The sequence below is a fragment of the Heterodontus francisci genome, chromosome 21, assembly GCF_036365525.1.
Source record: "Heterodontus francisci isolate sHetFra1 chromosome 21, sHetFra1.hap1, whole genome shotgun sequence".
NCBI lineage: Eukaryota > Metazoa > Chordata > Chondrichthyes > Heterodontiformes > Heterodontidae > Heterodontus > Heterodontus francisci.
Window position 1 is genome coordinate 51,349,193 of NC_090391.1, and position 15,132 is coordinate 51,364,324.

Below are 15,132 nucleotides of genomic sequence, written 5' to 3' on the forward strand. Positions count from 1 at the left end.
TACTCAGTTGGACTGGACGGAACTTTGATTTGGTTCCCGAGTCTGGCTTTGCTGCAATATCGGCCGGAAAGCAGTCTGGCCAGTTCCTACTGTCCCTCGGTGTACCGGAGATACAAGCCCGCAAAGACCCCGCCCCCTCCAGTCAGAAGCTGACAAGTGATGAACCAGAGAAATTATTAACCGAGGTCAGGACGAGACTTGTCCCATAGAGGGAAACCAGTGCCCTTATGTTTTCCTTTTAGTTAATGATGATCCCCCCCCACTTCCTGGTTTACCAATTCCACTCTTCGGACTTGGTCTTTCAACGGTACAAACCACACCTTTGGTTAACCATTTCACCCTTTCCCCCACCCATTTTTCAGTTAAGGATTGCCCCTCCGCTCACTGGTTAACCATTTATCCCCACAGTGGCAAATAACCAGTAAAGTCGGGAAGCCTCACGCCCGGCCCCCGCCCGCCCACCCAGCAACCTCCTTCCACAATGCACCACACCTCACATAGACACCTGAGGGAAGGGGGCTCTCCTTCCCCCGCCTCACTCCCACAGAATGTGCCCTCAGACCCCCGCACCCACACACCATTCAAGGAACCACCCACAAAACCAACCTTCCAAAACATGCAGGGAAACGTAACGTGCAACAGGCCCTGTGACAAATCCACACATGGACACACACACACACAAGGCACAAAGCACAACCCAGGCCCTGACGCACACAGACACACACGCAAACACACATACACACACACAAGTACAGATACAAGGACACACAAGCACATCCACACAGACATACACACACAGCACAACCCAGCCCTGAGACACAGACACAAAAGCACACACGCACATACACACGCGTGTGCACAGAGCACACAGCACAACCCAGGTCCTGAGATACACACACACAGATTATCACACACGCAGACACACTCGACACAGATGCACCAACACACACAGATATACGCACACACACACACAGACACAGGTCACACCCAGGAACCTTAGCCAGACACATGCACACTCGGACACACACAGACAGACACACTTGGAAACACACAGATCACAACCGAGGCACTGATCTCGACACACACTTGCACATAGTTCACAACACAGGCACTGAGCTAGACAACAGATGACAACACAAGCACTGAGCTAGACACACACATACACAGATCACGACACAGGCACTGAGCTAGACACACACACACACACACATATGAACACAGATCACACCATATGCACTGAACCAGTCAAATTCAGTAACACACTGTGTGTGCAGGAGGGTTTTCTGACACAGTATATGGACAGGCCAACCAGGGGTGATGCCACATTGCATTTGGGACCGGGTAAGGAACCCGGCCAGGTGTTAGATGTAGATGTAGGTAAGCACTTTGGTGATAGTGATCACAATTCGGCTAGGTTTACCTTAGCGATGGGCAGGGACAGGTATATACCGCAGGGCAAGAATTATAGCTGGGGGAAAGGAGATTATGATGCAATTAGGCAATATTTGGGATGCGTAGGATGGGGAAGGAAACTGCAGGGGATGGGCACAATCGAAATGTGGAGCTTATTCAAGGAGCAGCTAATGCGTGTCCTTGATAAGTATGTACCTGTCAGGCAGGGAGGAAGTTGTCGAGCGAGGGAGCCGTGGTTTACTAAAGAAGTTGAAGCGCTTGTCAAGAGGAAGAAGAAGGCTTATGTTAGGATGAGACGTGAAGGCTCAGTTGGGGCACTTGAGAGTTACAAGCTAGCCAGGAAGGATCTAAAGGGAGAGCTAAGAAGAGCGAGGAGAGGACACGAGAAGTCATTGGTGGATAGGATCAAAGAAAACCCTAAGGCTTTCTATAGGTATATCAGGAATAAAAGAATGACTGGAGTTAGATTAGGGCCAATCAAGGATGGAAGTGGGAAGTTGTGTGTGGAATCAAAGGAGATAGGAGAAGCGTTAAATGAATATTTTTCGTCAGTATTTACAGTAGAGAAAGAAAATGTCGTCGAGGAGAATACTGAGATACAGACTACTAGGCTAGATGGGATTGAGGTTCACAAGGAGGAGGTGTTATCAATTTTGGAAAGGGTGAAAATAGATAAGTCCCCCGGGCCAGATGGGATTTATCCTTGGATCCTCTGAGAAGCCAGGGAGGAGATTGCAGAGCCTTTGTCCTTGATCTTTATGTCGTCATTGTCGACAGGAATAGTGCCGGAAGACTGGAGGATAGCAAATGTTGTCCCCTTGTTCAAGAAGGGGAGTAGAGACAGCCCTGGTAATTATAGACCTGTGAGCCTTACTTCGGTTGTGGGTAAAATGTTGGAAAAGATTATAAGAGATAGGATTTATAATCATCTTGAAAAGAATAAGTTCCTTTGCGATAATCAGCACGGTTTTGTGACGGGTCGGTCGTGCCTCACAAACCTTATTGAGTTTTTCGAGAAGGTGACCAAACAGGTGGATGAGGGTAAAGCAGTGGATGTGGTATATATGGATTTCAGTAAGGCGTTTTATAAGGTTCCCCACGGTAGGCTATTGCAGAAAATACGGAAGTATGGGGTTGAAGGTGATTTAAAGCTTTGGATCAGAAATTGGCGAGCTGAAAGAAGACAGAGGGTGGTGGTTGATGGCAAATGTTCATCGTGGAGTTTAGTTACTCGTGGTGTACCGCAAGGATCTATTTCGGGGCCACTGCTGTTTGTCATTTTCAAAAATGACCTGGATGAGGGTGTAGAAGGGTGGGTTAGTACATTTGCGGATGACACGAAGGTCGGTGGAGTTGTGGATAGTGCCGAAGGGTGTTGTAGGGTACAGAGGGACATAGATAGGCTACAGAGCTGTGCTGAGAGATGGCAAATGGAGTTTAATGCGGAAAAATGTGAGGTGATTCACTTTGGAAGGAGTAACAAGAATGCAGAGTACTGGGCTAATGGGAAGATTCTTGGTAGTGTAGATGAGCAGAGAGATCTTGGTGTCCAGGTACATAAATCCCTGAAAGTTGCTTCCCAGGTTAATGGGGCTGTTAAGAAGGCATATGGTGTGTCAGCTTTTATTCGTAGAGGGATCGAGTTTCGGAGCCACGAGGTCATGATGCAGCTGTACAAAACTCTGGTGAGGCCACACCTTGAGTATTGCGTGCAGTTCTGGTCACCGCATTATCGGAAGGATGTGGAAGCTTGGGCAAGGGTGCACAGGAGATTTACTAGGATTGTCTGGTATGGAGGGAAGGTCTTACGAGGAAAGGCTGAGGGACTTGAGGTTGTTTTCGTTGGAATGAAGGAGGAGGAGAGATGACTTAATATAGACATGTAAGATAATCAGAGGGTTAGATAGGGTGGATAGTGAGTGTCTTTTTCCTCGGATGGTGATGGCAATCACGAGGGGACATAGCTTTAAGTTGAGGGGTGATAGATATAGGACAGATGTCAGAGGTAGTTTCTTTACTCAGAGAGTAGTAAGGGCGTGGAACGCTCTGCCTGCAACAGTAGTGGACTCGCCAACTTTAAGGGCATTTAAGTGGTCATTGGATAGACATATGGATGAAAATGGAATAGTGTAGGTCAGATGGTTTCACAGGTCGGCGCAACAACGAGGGCCGAAGGGCCTGTACTGCGCTGTAATGTTCTAATTCTAATTTTTATTCTAATTCACACACACACATATGATCACTGATCGCACCACAGGCACTGAACCAGTCAAATTCTCTCTCTCACACACACACACACACACACACACACACACACACACACACACACACACACACACACATACGCACACACACACACACATACATACACAGTCACATGCACGCACACACACTGCAATACAGGCTTTCCGGCACTCACTCGCATACTCATACTCACATTCACACACACTCACACACACGCACTCTACAATCCAGGCATGCTCACAAACGCACACACACGCACACACACACACGCAGAGACACACTACAGTCCAGGCATGCACATACAAAGTCACACACACACACACGCGCACACACACACACACACACAAAGACACACAGACACACATACACACAATACAATCCAGGCCTGCAGGCATATACTCACACGCACACACACACAGCACAACCCAGGCCCTGATACAAATGCACACACAGACACACACACAAGCATGCACAAGCACGCTCTCAGATAAATGAAGATACAAAGCACAACTCAGGCCTGAGATACACACACACACACACATACGCACATGCACATAAGCACTCACAAACGACAAACTCGGCATCCAGGCGCGTGCAACCACACACACATGGATCACATGCCTGGCAGTGAGACAGACACACAAACAAACACACACACACACGAAGACACAAATACACAAAGTGTAACCCAGACCTTGAGACACACATAAAAACATGCGCACAACCACAGCCCAGGCACTGAGATACAAAGACATGCACCTCACAGCACAATGACCGAGACATACAAACAGACACACTCACGCAGACACACACCACAACCCATGCTCTGAGGCAAACCCACACACAGACACACACACACGTGTGTGCACGCATGTGCACGCATGCACACACACACACACAAATACACACATACATATACACAAAGAAACAAAGCACAACCCAGCCCTGAGATACACAAACACAAATGCACTGACACGCACATGCGCACATACACACGAACATAATGCAGAACATATACCACACCCCAGGCACAGAGCCAGACGCACACACACACAGACTCATGAATGCACACGCACACACACAGAGACCAGGACGAGTGCCACATACACACACAAACACACACACACACACACACACACACACACACACACACACACACACACACACACACACACACACACACACACACACACACACACACACACACACACACCATCGCCCAGGCCCTGAGATGTATATTAACACAAACATCACAACTCAGCTACCCAGACATACAGACACACATTACAACCCAGGCTGTTGGGGTAGAATGACTAAATGAATCACTCGGCACCCAGATCCAATTCAACCATCAAAGAGTTTATTGTTTAACACCGGTGGGGAACAGGCCTGTGGACAGTCCAGGTACAACAGAATAAATCCCACAATTTAAATAAGCTTATGCAGCCCTTATCGGCTGGATATTGTCCTATTGATTAGGGGTCTTATAATCACATGGATGTGTGATCAGGACATGTTCTATCCTTTATTCTGAGAGTCTCATCAGCTTGTGACTATGTGATCAAGTCCTGTCGTACCCCTATCTCTTTAGGTGAAGACATAACAGATGTAGAACAGACACACAGCACAACCCAGGCCCTGATACAAACCCACACTCAGACACAGGCATGTGCAAGCACACACACACGCAAACACACAGACAAAGGAAGATACAAAGCACAACTCAGGCCTGAGATACACACACAAACACACACACACACACACACACACACATAAATAAACTCACATGCACATTCGCACAGACACACGTGCAGACTACAAACTGGGCAACCAGGCATACACACACACTCACTCGCTCACACATACACACACACACACACACACACACACACACAGTCCAAACAGATGCCAGGCACTGAGCAAGAAAGACAAACACACACACACACACACACACAAACACAAACACACATACACACACACACAATCACTCTCTCTCACACACACACAAGCTGTCTCTCTCACACGCACATACACTCCCACTCTTTCTCTCACATTCACACCCACTCTTTCTCTCACACACACACACACACTCTGTCTAACATACAAATATTCTCTCTCTCTCACACACACACACGCACACATACACGCTCACACACACAGACACACACACTCTCTAACACACACACATACATTCTTTCACACTCACACACTCTCTCAGATACACACACATGCGTGCACTCTCTCCCTCACATACACACACATGCTCTCTCGCACACACACTCTCACACACATGCACTTTCACTTTCTCACATATATACATACACACATGCTCTCTCTCGCTCACACACACATGCACTCGCGCTCTCTTTCTCACACGCACACACACACAGACACACACACACACACACACAAACACTCTCTCTCTCTCTCACGCACACACTCCCTGTCTCACATGCACCCACATACACACGCTCTCTCTCTCACACACACTCTCTCACATACACACACACACACAAACAAACTCTCTCTCTCTCTCTCTCTCTCTCTCACACACACACGTTCTCTCGCATACACACCCACACACTCTCACTCACACACACAATCACTCTCTCTCACAAACACAATCACACACACACTCTCTCTCACCCACAGACACACACGCACACACATGCGCTCTCATTAACACACGCACTCTCTCACACAAACACACTCTCTCTCACACACACACTCTCTCACACACACACCGCATTCCCTCTCTCACAGGCACACACCCACACTCTCTCCCTCACATACACACACTCTCACAGACATGCACATACATGCTCCCTCTCTCACATACATAGACTCTCTCTCTCTCACGCACACACACAAACACTCTCGCACAAACACTCACTCTCAGACGCATTCACACACAGTCTCTCAGAAACACATACGCTTTCCCACACACAAACACACGCACGCACACACACTCTCTCTCTCTCACACGCATACACACGCTCTCTCTCTCACACACACTGTATTTCTTACACACGCACGACACTCTTTCACACACACACAACACACACGCTCTCTCTCACACACACACACTCTCACACACATGCACTTTCACTTTCTCACATATATACATACACACATGCTCTCTCTCGCTCACACACACATGCACTCGCGCTGTCTTTCTCACACGCACACACACACACAGACACACACACACAAACACTCTCTCTCTCTCACGTACACACTCCCTGTCTCACATACACCCACATACACATGCTCTCTCTCACACACACACACTCTCTCACATACACACACACACACAAACTAACACACTCGCTCTCTCACACACACACACGTTCTCTCTCAAACACACACACACACTCTCTCTCACACACACACTCACTCTCTCTCACAAACGCAATCACCCACACACTCTGTCTCAGCCAAAGACAAACACACACACGCACACACATGCGCTCTCTCTAACACACACTCTCTCACACACACACTCTCTCTCACACACACACTCTCTCACACACACACCGCACTCCCTCTCTCACAGGCACACACCCACACTCTCTCCCTCACATACACGCACTCTCACAGACATGCACATACATGCTCCCTCTCTCACACACATAGATGCTCTCTCTCTCTCACGCACACACACAAACTCTCTCGCACAAACACTCACTCTCAGATGCACTCACACACAGTCTCTCAGAAACACATACGCTTTCCCACACACAAACACACGCACGCACGCACGACACTCTTTCACACACACACAACACACACGCTCTCTCACACACACTATCTCTCTTACACACATACACAATTTCTCTCACTCTCACACACACACGCTCTCTCTCAAACACACGCACAAACACATTCTTTCTCACACACACACACACACGTACACATGCTCTCTCTCTCTCACACTATCTCTCTCTCTCTCACACACACAGTCTCTCTCACACTCACACACAGAGACTCTCTCTCATGCACACACGTACAGATGCTCTCCCCTGCATACGTACTCTCGCTTTCTCTCACATGCACGCTCTCTCTCAAACATACACACACTCTCTCTCACACACACACGTACACATGCTCTCTCTCTCACACACACTATCTCTCACACACATATAGTCTCTCCAACACACACACGCACTCTGTCCCAGACACACACGCACACTGTCTCTCTCTATCTCTAACACACACATGCTCTCTCTCACTTTGACACACACACACGCTCTCTCACACACACACTCTGTCTCTATCTCACACACACACTCTCTCTCTCACACGCACATACACACACAACCCGCTCACTCTCTCACCCGCACACGCACCCCACATGCACGATCTCTTTCCCTCTCTCACACACACGCTCTCTCTCGCACACACACGCACACACGATCTCTCTCCCTCTCTGACACACACACACTCTCAGCAACACGCACACACACTCTGTCTCAAACACACACACGCTCTCTCTCAAACAGACACACATACACACACACTCTCACACACACACACACATACACACACATACTCTCTCTCTCTCTCTCTCACACACACACACACACACAGATGCTCTCTCTCAAACACACACTCACACACATGCTCTCTTTCACACATGCTCTCTCTCTCTCTCTCACACACACATTCTGTCACACAGATACACACACATGCTCTCTCTCTTACGCACACACATGCACATATACACACACAACTCTCTCTCTCAGCCACTCTCTCTCCTCTCTCTCACTCACGCAAATTCTCTCTCTCTCTCTCAGTCACACACACACTCACTCTCACACACACACACACACACACACACGCACACACACACAAACACTGTCACAGACATAAACGCACGCTCTCTATCTCTCTCACACACACAAACACTCCACACACACGAACTCTCTCCCTCTCACACACACAAACACTCTCTCTCACAGACATGCACACACGCTCTCTATCTCTCACACACACATGCGCTCTCTCACACACATACACGCTCTCTCCCTGTCAGCCAAAAACACACACACACGCTCTCCATCACACACATGCACACGTTCTCTCTCAAACAGACACACATACACACTCACACACGCTCTCGATCACACACATGCACACGCTCTCTCTCAAACAGACACACATACACACTCACACACGCTCTCTATCACACACATGCACACACACACTCACACACACATGCTCTCTATCTGACACGCGCACACACACACATGCTATTTCACATGCACACATACACATGCTATTTCACACACACACACACGCACACACACACACACACCCACACACACACACACACACACACACTGTCTCAGGCACTCACATACGCTCACAAATGCACTCACGCACTCTCACAGACACACACACATTCACACACACACGGTAACTCTCAGACGCACTCACACACACTCTCAGACACACACTCGCTTTCGCGCTCACACACACGCTCTCAGACACACACACATGCTCTCTCACACACACATACACACACGCACTCTCACACACACACACTCTCCCTCACACACACACACACTCATACACACGCTCACACACACGCATACACTCTCTCTCAAGCAGACGGACATACACACACTATCTCACACACACACGCACGCACTCACACACATACGCACACATGCTCTCTCTCTCTCACACAGACACACGCTCACACTCTCACAGACATACACACATGCTCTCTGTCTCAAACAAACACACACTCGCTCTATCACAGACATACACACATGCTCTCTGTCACACAAACACACACGCACGCACACAACGCGCTCTCAGACACACAGGCACACAAATAGACGCATATACTCTCTCAGAGACGCAATCACACACACACACTCTATCACACGAACACACACGCCCACTCTCTGACGCACTCACACACATTCTCTCTAGACACGCACACGCTCTCTCTCACACACACAGTCTCTCACATACACTCTCACACGTACTCTCTCTCTCAAACACACACACATACACTCTTTCTCTGACACATCCAAAGACACATGCAGTCTCTCTCAGATACACACACAAACACTCACACACACACTCTCTCTCTCACACACACACACTCAGACACGCACGCTGTGTCTCTCAGGCATGCATACACAATCTCTCTCTCTCACACACACACACTCACACACACATACACACATACACACACACACGTGCTCTCGCAGACACACACGTGCATGTTCTCTATCACACACGCACACGCATACACGCACACTCTCTCTCTCACACACACGGTCTCTCACACACACACTCCTGCTCTCTGTCAGACACACACATGCTATCTCTCTCTCACACACAGTCACACGTTCTCTATCTCTCTGACTCACGCACACACAGGTCAGACCCTAGAACTGAGCCAGGCATATAAATGCACACACACACCACAGGCATTAAGACAGAGTCTCTCAGTCAGTTCAACATTTAACTCTCCATACAAGACCACAGTGCTGCAGATGCTAGAAATCTGAAATAAGAACAGGAAATGCTGGAAATACTCAGCAGGTCTGGCAGGATTTTTTGAGAGAGAAACAGAGTTTAATGTTTTAGATTGGTGACCCTTCATCAGAGATCAAAAAGTCTTTAAACCAGACGGGGAAAGGAGGGAGAAGGAGGATTATGATCAACAATTCAGTTTAACAATTTCAATATCATCCTTTTATTATTTAATCTCTCCTGTCTTCCACAGTATCAGAGACCTTCCCATTTGTTCATTCAGGTCCAATCGTTTTAATACATCACTGGATTCAGGAACACATTTATAAATCTCAATAAGTCCTCAATTAAACTGGTAACTTTGCTCCAGTCTGATGTATAATTTCTCTGTTTATTTCCCTTCCTCACAGTTAATGTGCTGACGATTGGGATCCTGTCTCGGGGAAAGTGCGGTCTCTCCAAATGTGTCACTCGCTACCTGGTGGCCATGTCAGCGGCGGATCTACTTGTCATTATCCTAGACCTGATATTGAGACACATTCCTATTGTTTATCTGGAACAGTTTCAGTTCCTGTGGTCCATCCCCATGTGTAATATCCACGCCGTCCTGCTTTATGCAGCCACAGACTGTTCTGTCTGGTTCACCGTCGCTTTCACCTTTGATCGATTTGTGGCCATTTGTTGCCAGAAGCTGAAAGGTAAATATTGCAGTGAGAGAACGTCGGCTGTGGCTGTGGGAACAGTGACTGTGCTGAGCTGTTTAAAGAACATCTTCTGGTATTTTATGTTAACAGGTCGGTATTCGTTGCAGAACGATCCCTGGTTTTGTGATATAACAATGGATGTTCTAGAATCCTTTGTCTGGATAGCAATTGAGTTCCTCCACAACATTCTAACCCCGGCGATCCCATTTGCGCTGATTCTGCTGCTCAACGCTCTCACCGTCAGACACATTTTAGTGAGCAGCAGAGGACGTAGGAGACTCCGGGCTCACAGCAGTGGGGAGAGTCGCAGAGACTCCGAGATGGAGAGTCGAAGGAAATCCATCATTTTACTGTTAGTAATCTCGGGGAATTTCATCCTGTTGTGGGCACTCTTAATGGCATATTCTCTATGGAGCCGGATGTGGTATTTGGGGTATCAGTCTGTTTATATCCCTGATCTTCTGCTGGATTTGAGCTTCATGCTGGAGCTCCTGAGTTGCTGCACCAACACTGCGATTTATGCCGTGACCCAGAGTCAGTTCAGAGAGCAGTTGAAGAAGGTGCTGAAATATCCCTTTACTACAATTGCTAAATTCATTCAATGTTGAGAGGGGGGGCGGCTCCAGTCACCATGGAGACAGAGCTGGGGAGGGGCCTGTCACCATGGGGACCGAGCGGGGGCCGGGCCTGTGAACATGGAGACATAGCGGGGGCGGGGTCTCTCACCATGGAGACAGGGCGGGGGCGGGGCCGGTCACCACAGAAAACAGTGAGAGGGCGGGGGCTGTCACCATGGAAAACAGATCGGGGGTGGGGCCGGTCATCATGGTGACAGAGCAGGGGTGGGGTTTGTCATCTTGGAGACAGAGCTGGAGCGGAGCCTGTCACCATTAATAACATAGCGGGGGCGGGGCCTCTCACCATGGAGACAGGCCGGGGGCGGGGCCTGTCACCATGGAAAACAGAGTGCGGGCATGGCGTGTCACCATGGAAAACAGAGCAGGGGCGGGGCCTTTCATCATTGTGACAGAGCAGGGGCGGGGCCTGTCATCATGGAGACAGAGCGGGAGCGGGGCCTGTCACCAGGGTGACAGAGCGGGTCCGGAGCCTGTCACCAGGGTGACAGAGTGGAGGACGGAGCCTGTCATCATGGAGACAGAGTGGGGTGCGGTCTGTTACCACGGTGACGGGGAGTGGGGTCGGGGTCTGTTTCCAGGGTGACAGGGAGTGGGGGTGGGTCTGTTACCAGGGAGATGGAGTGTGGGGGCGGGGTCTGTTCCTCTATTGACGGAGAGGGGACGGGGTCTGTTTGCAGGGTGACTGAGGTCGGGGTCTGTTACCAGGGTGAAGGGGAGTTTGGGCGCGCTCTTTTACCAGGGTGACGGGAAGTGGGGTCGGGGTCTGTTACCAGGGTGACCGGGAGTGGGGGCGGGGTCTGTTACCAGAGTGATGGAGAGTAGAAGCATGGTCTGTTTCTATGGTGACGGGGAGTGGGGGCGTAGTCTGTATCCCGGGTGATGTGGAGTGGGGGCACGGTCTGAATCTTTCGGACTCTTTTATCATCCCTTTCTAATATAAATGAATGCTGATAATTATTAATTATCCTTGATGATCATTTCTTAACATCTACTGACCTTTATAACCTTTATAAATTGTTCATAATTCTTTCTAACACTTTGTAAATCTTTATAATCCTTTGTGATTGTCGATGATTTATTATCCTTTATAAATCTTTATTCTCATTTATAACCTGTTACATTCACTGCCATGGAGAGAAAACAATGAAAAAGATCGCCGTGGGTTACTCTCATTTCAAACAAACCACAAATCATTTAAAATGGCCGCAGCACATTTCGCTTATAATGGATGCAGTGCAGGTGACATCAAACAGCCGTATGGAATGGCATTTAACATGGCCGCAGCACATGACATTTAAATGGGCGCAGTGCAGGTGAAAACAAACAGCCGCATGGAATGGCATTTAAAATGTCCGCCGCACATGTCGCTTAAAATTGACGCAGTGCCGGTGACAACAAACAGCCGCATGGAATGGCATTTAAAATGTCCGCAGCACATGTTGTTTAAATGGGCGCAGTGCAGGTGACATCAAACAGCCACATGGAATGTCATTTAAAATGGCCGCAGAGCAAGCAGCTGGAGTTGAATGAATTCCCATTCACACTCCAGGAAAGAGCCAATTCAACCAAGGTCTCTTAATACCAGCTGGAGTGGCCCTGAGTCCCAGTCACACATGAGGAAGGAGCCAATGCAATCCAGGCCTCCTTTAATGCCAGTTCGAGCCAATTCAATAAAGGCCTCTATTAATACCAGCTGGAGTGGTACTGAGTCCCACTCACACTCCAGAAAAGAGCCAATTCATTCCACGCCTCTAGTGATACCAGATGAAGTTGAATTAAATCCCACTCACACATAAGGGAAGAGCCAATTCAATCCAGGTCTGTATGAATACCAGCTTGAGTGGCACTGAGGCCCACTCACACACCAGGGAAGAGCCAATTCAATACAGACCTCTATTAATACCAGCTGGAGCGTTACTGACTCCCACTCATACACAAGGAAAGAGCCAATTCAATCCAGGGCGCCATTAATACCAGCTGGAGTGGTACTGAGCCACACACACAAACCTGGAAAGAGCCAATTAAATCCAGGTCTGTATTAATCCCAGCTGGATTGGTACTGAGGCCCACACACATACCAGGAAGGAGCCAATTCAAGCCAGGCCACTATTAATACCAGATGGAGTGGTTCTGAGTCCCACTCACAAACCAGAAAAGAGCCAATTCAATACAGGCCTGTATTAATACCAGCTGGAGCGTCACTGACTCCCATTCACAAACAAGGAAAGAGCCAATTCAATCCAGATCTCTATTAATATCAGCTGGAGAGATATTGAGTCCCATTCACACACCGGGAAAGAAACAATTGAATGCAGGCCGCTATTAGTACCAGCTGGAGTGGAATTAACCCCCACTCACACACAAGAAAAGAGCCAATTCAATCCAGGCCTATATTAATACAAGCTGGAGTGGGACAGAATCCCACTCACACACCAGAAAAGAGCCATTTCAATCCAGACCTCTATTAATAACATTTGTAGTGCAACTGAGCCCCACCCACAAACCAGAAAAGGGCCAATTCTGTCCAGGCCTCTATTCATACCAGCTGGAGTTGAATTAATTCCCACTCACGCACCAGGAAAGAGCCAATACAACCCAGGTCTCTTAATAACAGCTGGAGTGGCCTGAGTCCCAGTCACACATGAGGAAGGAGCCAATGCAATCCAGGCCTCCTTTAATACCAGTTCGAGTCAATTCAATAAAGGCCTCTATTAATACCAGCTGGAGTGGCGCTGAGTCCCACTCACACACCAGGAAGGAGCCAAATCAATCCAGCCCTCTATTAATACCAGATGAAGTTGAATTAAATCCCACTCACACACAAGGAAAGAGCCAATTCAATCCAGGTCTGTATGAATACCAGTTTGAGTGGCACTGAGGCCCACTCACACACTGGGGAAGAGCCAATTCAATACAGACCTCTATTAATATCAGCTGGAGCGTTACTGACTCCCACTCATACACAAGGAAAGAGCCAATTCAATCCAGGGCGCCATTAATACCAGCTGGACTGGTACTGAGCCACACACACAAACCAGGAAAGAGCCAATTAAATCCAGGCCTGTATTAATACCAGCTGGAGTGGCACTGAGGCCCACTCACACACCAGGAAAAAGCCAATTCAATCCAGACCTCTATTAATACCAGCTGGAGAGGTATTGAGTCCCACTCACACACCAGGAAATTGCCAATTCAATCCAGGCCTTTATTAATACCAGCTGGAGTGGTACTGAGGCCCACTCACACACCAGGCAAGAGCCAATTCAATCCAGACCTCTATTAATACCAGCTGGAGAGGTATTGAGTCCCACTCACACACCAGGAAATTGCCAATTCAATCCAGGCCTTTATTAATACCAGCTGGAGTGGTACTGATTCCCAATCACACAACAGGAATGAGTCAATTCAAACCACACCTCTATTCACACCAGTTGGAGTGGAATTAACTCCCACTCATGCACCAGGAATGAGCCAATTCAATCTCGGCATCAATTAATATCAACTGAACAGGCACTGAGCCACATTCAAAGTCCAGGAAACAACAAATTAAATCCAGGTCTCTATTAATACCCGCTCGAGTGGTACCGTGTCCCACCCACACCCCAAGAAAGAGCCAATTGAATCCAGGCCTTTATTAA

At 48.3% G+C, this 15,132-nt stretch overlaps 1 protein-coding gene across 1 annotated transcript in view; it reads left to right on the forward strand.

The window, feature by feature from the left end:
• Positions 1-11,464, forward strand: part of LOC137381120 (probable G-protein coupled receptor 139) — an 87,990-nt gene extending 76,526 nt beyond the window's left edge. Inside the window, exon 2 of the mRNA XM_068053509.1 lies at positions 10,563-11,464. Within this exon, the coding sequence (XP_067909610.1) occupies positions 10,563-11,464 (902 nt within the window). The remainder of the gene's footprint in view (positions 1-10,562) is intronic.
• The last annotated feature ends 3,668 nt before the right edge of the window (positions 11,465-15,132 follow it).